Raw genomic sequence first — 7,637 nt, 5'->3', positions numbered from 1 at the left:
TTCTCAAGGAATTTGCTCCGTTCCTACTTCTACGTGTTCAGTTCATTCAAACCAACCTGTGAATGACTCCCCTTCCCCAAATTTCAAAATAAAAGCCTGAAATTCAAAATGTTGCCGTAACTTCCTTATTTCTCAAGGGATTTGCTCCGTTCCTACTTCTACGTGTTCAGTTCATTCAAACCAACCTGTGAACAACTCCCCTTCCTCAAATTTCACGAAAGTTCAAAATAAAAGCCTGTAATTCAAAATTTTGCCGTAACTTCCTTATTTCTCAAGGAATTTGCTCCGTTCCTACTTCTACGTGTTCAGTTAATTCAAACCAACCTGTGAACAACTCCCCTTCCCCAAATTTCACGAAAGTTCAAAATAAAAGCCTGTAATTCAAAATTTTGCTGTAACTTCCTTATTTCTCAAGGGATTTGCTCCGTTCCTACTTCTACGTGTTCAGTTCATTCAAACCAACCTGTGAATGACTCCCCTTCCCCAAATTTCAAAATAAAAGCCTGTAATTCAAAATTTTGCCGTAACTTCCTTATTTCTCAAGGGATTTGCTCCGTTCCTACTTCTACGTGTTCAGTTCATTCAAACCAACCTGTGAACAACTCCCCTTCCCCAAATTTCACGAAATTTCAAAATAAAAGCCTGTAATTCAAAATTTTGCTGTAACTTCCTTATTTCTCAAGGGATTTGCTCCGTTCCTACTTCTACGTGTTCAGTTCATTCAAACCAACCTGTGAATGACTCCCCTTCCCCAAATTTCACGAAAGTTCAAAATAAAAGCCGTAAATTCAAAATTTTGCCGTAACTTCCTTATTTCTCAAGGGATTTGCTCCGTTCCTACTTCTACGTGTTCAGTTCATTCAAACCAACCTGTGAACAACTCCCCTTCCCCAAATTTCACGAAATTTCAAAATAAAAGCCGGAAAATTCAAAATTTTGCCGTAACTTCCTTATTTCTCAAGGGATTTGCTCCGTTCCTACTTCTACGTGTTCAGTTCATTCAAACCAACCTGTGAATGACTCCCCTTCCCCAAATTTCAAAATAAAAGCCTGTAATTCAAAATTTTGCCGTAACTTCCTTATTTCTCAAGGGATTTGCTCCGTTCCTACTTCTACGTGTTCAGTTCATTCAAACCAACCTGTGAACAACTCCCCTTCCCCAAATTTCACGAAATTTCAAAATAAAAGCCTATAATTCAAAATTTTGCCGTAACTTCCTTATTTCTCAAGGAATTTGCTCCGTTCCTACTTCTACGTGTTCAGTTCATTCAAACCAACCTGTGAATGACTCCCCTTCCCCAAATTTCAAAATAAAAGCCAGAAATTCAAAATTTTGCCGTAACTTCCTTATTTCTCAAGGGATTTGCTCCGTTCCTCCTTCTACGTGTTCAATTCATTCAAACCAACCTGTGAATGACTCCCCTTCCCCAAATTTCAAAATAAAAGCCGGAAATTCAAAATTTTGCCGTAACTTCCTTATTTCTCAAGGAATTTGCTCCGTTCCTACTAATACGTGTTCAGTTCATTCAAACCAACCTGTGAACAACTCCCCTTCCCCAAATTTCACGAAATTTCAAAATAAAAGCCGTAAATTCAACATTTTGCCGTAACTTCCTTATTTCTCAAGGGATTTGCTCCGTTCCTACTTCGTGTTCAGTTCATTCAAACCAACCTGTGAACAACTCCCCTTCCCCAAATTTCACGAAATTTCAAAATAAAAGCCGGAAATTCTAAATTTCGCCGTAACTTCCTTATTTCTCAAGGGATTTCCTCCGTTCCTACTTCTGCGTGTTCACCTCAATCAAACCAACCTGTGAACGACGCCCCTTCCCCAATTTTCACCAAATTTCAAAAGCCTGTAATTCAAAATCTTTACAAATTTAGCTATAACTTATTTATTTCAAGGGATTTGCTCCGTTCCTACTTCTGCGCGTTCACCTCAATCAAACCAACCTGTGAACAACTCCCTTCCCCCAATTTCAAAATAAAAGCCTGAAATTCCAAATTTTGGCATAGACAAACAACCATTCAAACTTGAACCTCATGCAAACCCCACATGAAAGCTCAAGCCAAGATTCGAACCCCAGACTTCAGAAGTGTGATGTACGTGCTAATTAATTAATAGTCCCAAGTGCTGCCCTGTCAGAAAAAAATGAAACAACATTCATATTCATCTTCACTGCCAGCAAGTATATTTATTATTTTGGATGATTTCAATCAACAATAGGTGGTGCTCTGTAATAAAACATAACATGGATCAATTGACTGTCTCATGGTCATAACAAAAAGCATAGCACAATAAAATATATATTAAAAACAAACACTTTCAATAATCAGGGAAAACAAATTCAGTCTGTGCACATCAAGAAATGTACTAATAAGAAGCACAGTAAGTACATTATTTATAGTTGTCATCTTGGCTGATCTTCTCTTACATCAACTTGTGGAATGTTTTCTTTTCATCTCAGAAACCTCAGAACTGCAAAATAAAATCATTTTAGTTAGATTTTTTTAATTTTTTTAGTAATTTTAGTAAAGAAAGCGTGACGTGTTGAAAGCTGACATTTTTTAGGAACTCCTCAGCAACGATGCGAGCTCTGGCGTTGACTGACAGCTTCATCTCGCTGATCTCCTTGTCGATCTCCTCCATGAAGTGAATGACGAAGTCAACCAGCTTGTGCTTGTACATCTGCTCCGTGTGGAAGTTGGTGATCAGGAAGCTGATGTCGTAACCCTGCACACACATCGCAGCAAATAGTAACAACAAAAACATTTGAGTCATGCGTAATAACGAGTGCCCAAAACAATTTAACATCATTTCAAAGTATAATATGCACTGATACCAATACCGATATTGTACGTCTGTACCTGTGCTTGTGAAAATGCTACGATACTACAACACCGATACAACTTGAAGATGTTGAATGTGTAATGAAGAATGGGAAGTAAGAAAAAGGTATTTTGTGTGAAGGAATATCAAACCAAAGTGTGTATCGTGCATTTGAGAATATTCAATAAAAATACACCTACTGGAAAACAAATATGAGCATGGCACAAAAAAAATAAATAAAATAAAAACGGAAGGCCAAAAGGATGTCGTGTGCATATTGAACATTTGGGAAGCTTTGTTAAAAGGAGTTCAGAATAATTTGTTGGAATGTTTACTCGATAAATTCGCTTCACAGAGCAGTTTGTATTGGAGCTGCTACTGCATACACTGTACATAGATTTTATTATTATGTTTGAGGAAAATAGGCGGTGTCTATTTGAGGTGTGACACTTATTTGCTCTAGTACATGACCCAACCAGTGATTAACTGGGGCACAGTGTCTTTTGGAATTGAGGCCATTGTGTGAGGATTATTCGGTAGTGCATCAACTTTCAAAGTGTGGCATAGGGGCTCCCTCTAGTGGTACGTGAAAGAATAACTACCTCAGTACAGTTCAGTATTTAACTGAAGTTAAATACGTCAATGGCAGTGACCCTGTAAAGTGAATTCGGAGATTTGTCTACGAATGCATTATGCATGTTTGAACATAATTGCTGAAAAGATAAGCAAAGAATGAGAACTATGTAGTACCGAATTGTAGAGCTGCAGGGTTAAACTCTTTTTCACCATTTCAGTTTTCCTCATTTTTTGGTGGGCGTGGCTATAATGGGGCTGCGTGACACACTTTGGAAACCGGCATGATTCCCCCATAAGAACTTGAGCGCCTTCACATCAGTGGTTATCTGGCACAACTGCAAGTTGCATAGTTATTGGCTGTTAGCTCGCAAGCTAGCCGGTGGCTAGCGTGGAAAAGCCCCGCGATGACTCAGTGGCTACGTCCCAGCCATTGAAGGCTTTAGTTGGACACAGAGCTGCCATACTGTAGAAATACACTTCCTGAATAATTTGTCTACATTTTTATAATTTCTTTAATTATGTCAAGTACATTACCATGGGACAGTTATTGCAGTAGATTATCTAACAATTAAAAATAATTGTGCATATAATCACTATTCTATAATCAGAATCGTTAATAAATTATGGCTTCAATATTTATTTTATAAAATGAAAAAAATAAAGTGGAAAGTGACAAGAGATGCTTTTCATCACCAAAACGCGAGTATAAAAGCAGTTGAAATGGTAAACTATATTAAATGTCAATTGACATTTTTATCAATTACAGTAAAAGTGTTGTTAGATAAAAATCCTCAAGAAGGATTTTAATGACATTGTCCAGCTCAGGAAATGGGAGAATTTTCTCAAATTCACACATTATTTCAACTTGTTTGAGCAATTTGGTTCATTGAAACTCCAAAACAAAATGGGCGTAACGGGTTAGCTCTCAGTGATTTCCGTAACCAAAAACGGACGATCCGTAACATTTGACAGCTCTGCTGACATATTTTCACAACTTGAGCATGTGTAGCCATTATAAAGATATTACATGAAGTAGCTTCCATTTTTCAACGAGGAGTGGTTTCACGCATTTAGCTGACATGCTCACACCATCTGAGAATGGAGACAATGGCATGATTTTGAAGCCTCAGTTCATATACTTGGCAATTTTTTTTAATCATTCAAATTTGGCAATTTCTGTGGGGTGTCAACTTTACAAACCATTAGTTTGACTTTACAGGGACTTTAAGAATTGTTTGTTTTTAAACATTTATGTAGGTTAAATTTTCATTTAACTTGTGTGATACATTTTAATTGAATTATTTTTAAGTACAGTTTTTTACTTTCCTATATTTGCATGGAGTGCTTATGTTCACATTATCCATAATGTTACAATGGCTTACAATAATTAATTACCCTTTTTAGGAATTTTTTCATGAAAAAAATCAGCCTACAATGCTACTGCATTTTAATGTTGCTCACAATGATAAGTACTTAAAGAGCCGAGTATTTTTTTGAGATGGTCCTTGGTGTAAAAAGTTTGGGAAACATTGCTGTGGTGTAATGCAAGTCGAGCAAAGTGCTGTTGAGTAGTCAGCAGCACGACCGCTCACCTCCACCGGTTTCCTCCTCAGGATGAAGAAGTTCTCCGCCCTCATCATCATGAAGCGCATGAATTTGTGGCACAGGATCTTCTCTATCTCGTCGGCCTGGTAGATATAGCGCCAGCGAGCAAGTTATCGTGCGGGTGGAGAGACGCTTTAACGCTGAAAACGCCAGCCATCACGCTTACCTGCTTGACGGCGATGCTGACTCGGACTGAGTTGATGGAGCCCTCGATGAGGACTTTCTCTTTGTCATTGCGGCTGATGATGACGGGCTGGAGGAGAAGCTCTTTGCTACTCCTGAATGTGGGCACCACATAGACAACGCTTCAGTTATTCACCGCACTTCCTTGGCTGAGGCCGTCGGAGAGAGAACGACAGCGAAGCCACTCACCGTACTTCCACTTCAGGCTTGTTGTGTCTCTCCACCACCTGAGAGGAGAAGTTCTCCAGGCAGAGGGCGGCCTGCAGCGTGGCTCGCACCGCATTCAGGTAGGGCCGCAAGGTGGCCGTCTGACGACCACATAACAACAATCAAAACACTATTGTTGAGTCCACTGTCAACCCGTTTGCTGGGTAAAGAAGCGTGCTTTGCAACATACATTTGCAAACAGTGTGCAAAATACTATATTTGTGCCTTGATTTATGAGGTTAATTCATTCCGAGTCCATGTACACAACTCAAAACAACTGCATCTCAAATCCGTGTCATGCAAAAGCAGACTATGTTTTCCGTTACCCTCGCAACCGGTGGCAGAGCTGTGGTGTTGTGATGAAGCGAAGGACTACTCTGTGTTGCCAACTTAGCAACTTTGTGGTATTAATGTGCTTCGGAGTCATTTTGGTCCACTGACGGGATTGTTAACAAACTAATACCATGGACCACATTTGTCTGAAGGAAAACGTAATAAAGTTTTACTTTGAGACTTGTGATACTGGAGACTTTGTTGTTGTTTTGTATGTTTTTCTGCACATAAGTCGATTACCATCTTAATTATTGATTAGGACATTTGCTTTTATCAGTCCTAACTTAGAATTAGTATCAATCAGCTGGTTTATTATTGCTGAAACTGTTTTTACGTTATAGTGCACTGTGGAGGCTGGAGAGCTCTTTTGAGTGCTCAACTGACAGCTGGCTGCATCAGCAGCTGTTAGCTTTAGCTGGCTAGCATTCCAGTTCACGGTCACAGTCGCATTCTTTTACCGCTGTAGTAAGAGGAGTCATCGCTTCCGAAGGATAATAGTCCGCTCTGTTTTGATGAAATGCTGAACACACGTACTCCACTATAGAGCTGACTTGCTAGCGTTAGCCTTTTAAGCTAACTCGCTGCCTAGCATGTCTAAATGAGAGCAGTTGCTAAATTTTGCCTTAACAAGTTGGAACTAAGCAGGCATCTGTCGAAAGCGAGTGTACGTTTCAAGTACGGAGATGTGCTATAAGTATGGGTGTGGAGTGAGGCTCACCATTTTTGATGTGTCAGGAAAACAGGCAGCTCCGAGGCGGAAGTAGCTGCTCTTTGATCAACCCATTTCCGGCAAGGTACCGGAAATCAACCTCTTCAAAGAGAAGAGAAGGAAACTGACTGAGAGGCGTGGACACGTGCCTGACGACGGTTGTGTTCAGGGCTTAGAAGTGTTTCTCATTCAAAAAAAAACATTTACTGTCATTACTACTTCACTACAGCGTTTTTTTTTAAATAGATTAGACTACGTCGTTTGCCGTGGGAATGGAACTCCGTCGTAAACCGAGGACGCGCATATATTTAACTCATGTGCTGTCCATTTCTTATGATCATCCTTATAATGGTTCTACACCTTCACTGGAGTCCAGCTGTGTTTGATTATACTGATTGGACTTGATTAGGAAAGCCACACCCCCGTCTATATAAGACCTTACAGTTCACAGTGCATGTCAGAGCAAATGAGAATCATGAGGTCAAAGGAACTGCCTGAAGAGCTCAGAGACAGAATTGTGGCAAGGCACAGATCTGGCCAAGGTTACCAAAAAAAACTCTGCTGTACTAAGGTTTCTAAGAGCACAGTGGCCTCCATAATCCTGAAATGGAAGACATTTGGGACAATCAGAACCCTTCTGAGAGCTGAGCAATCGGGGGAGAAGGGTCTTGGTGAGAGAGGTAAAGAAGAACCCTAAGATTACTGTGGTTGTGCTCCAGAGATGCAATCGGGAGATGGTGATAAATAAGATTCTCTGGTCTGATGAGACCAAGATAGAAATTATTGGCCTTAATTCTAAGTGGCATGTGTGGGAAAACCAGGCACTGCTCATCACCTGTCCATTACGGTCCCAAAAGTGAAGCATGGTGGTGGCAGCATCATGCTGTGGGTGTGTTTTTCAGCTGCAGGGACAGTGAGACTGGTCGGAATCGAAGAAAAGATGAATGCGGCCAACTACAGGGATATCCTGGACGAAAACCTTCTCCAGAGTGCTCAGAACCTCAGGCCGGGCCGAAGGTTCACCTTAAAAAAAGACAATGATCTTAAGCACACAGCTAAACTACAGAAGTGGCTTCAGAACAACTCCATGACTGTTTTGGAATGGCCCAGCCAGAGCCCTGATTTAAACCCAATTGAGCATCTCTGGAAAGACCTGAAAATGGCTGCCCACCAACGTTCACCATCCAACCTGAC

General features: G+C 40.3%; 1 protein-coding gene across 1 annotated transcript; it reads right to left on the bottom strand.

The window, feature by feature from the left end:
- Positions 1–2,169: 2,169 nt before the first annotated feature.
- On the bottom strand, positions 2,170–6,612 carry arpc4 (actin related protein 2/3 complex, subunit 4). The gene is made up of 6 exons (XM_061786067.1): positions 6,453–6,612; positions 5,384–5,502; positions 5,178–5,289; positions 4,999–5,094; positions 2,564–2,734; positions 2,170–2,479 (listed from the first exon to the last, which is right to left on the bottom strand). The coding sequence occupies exons 1-6, from the start codon at positions 6,453–6,455 to the stop codon at positions 2,474–2,476; spliced, it is 507 nt and encodes a 168-aa protein (XP_061642051.1). The 5' UTR covers positions 6,456–6,612; the 3' UTR covers positions 2,170–2,473.
- Between the last annotated feature and the right edge of the window lie 1,025 nt (positions 6,613–7,637).

This window comes from Phyllopteryx taeniolatus, chromosome 9 (assembly GCF_024500385.1).
Source record: "Phyllopteryx taeniolatus isolate TA_2022b chromosome 9, UOR_Ptae_1.2, whole genome shotgun sequence".
Classification (NCBI taxonomy): Eukaryota; Metazoa; Chordata; class Actinopteri; order Syngnathiformes; family Syngnathidae; genus Phyllopteryx; species Phyllopteryx taeniolatus.
This window is presented reverse-complemented; position numbering and strand designations above follow the sequence as displayed.

What these genes read in the sequence shown, in the direction of transcription:
- arpc4 (XM_061786067.1), bottom strand. An exon ending in AAGCCTGAAGTGGAAGTACG is followed by an intron (nt 5,290 to 5,383) that starts GTGAGTGGCTTC and finishes GCCCACATTCAG; the next exon opens with GAGTAGCAAAGAGCTTCTCC. An exon ending in TCAGCATCGCCGTCAAGCAG is followed by an intron (nt 5,095 to 5,177) that starts GTAAGCGTGATG and finishes TATATCTACCAG; the next exon opens with GCCGACGAGATAGAGAAGAT.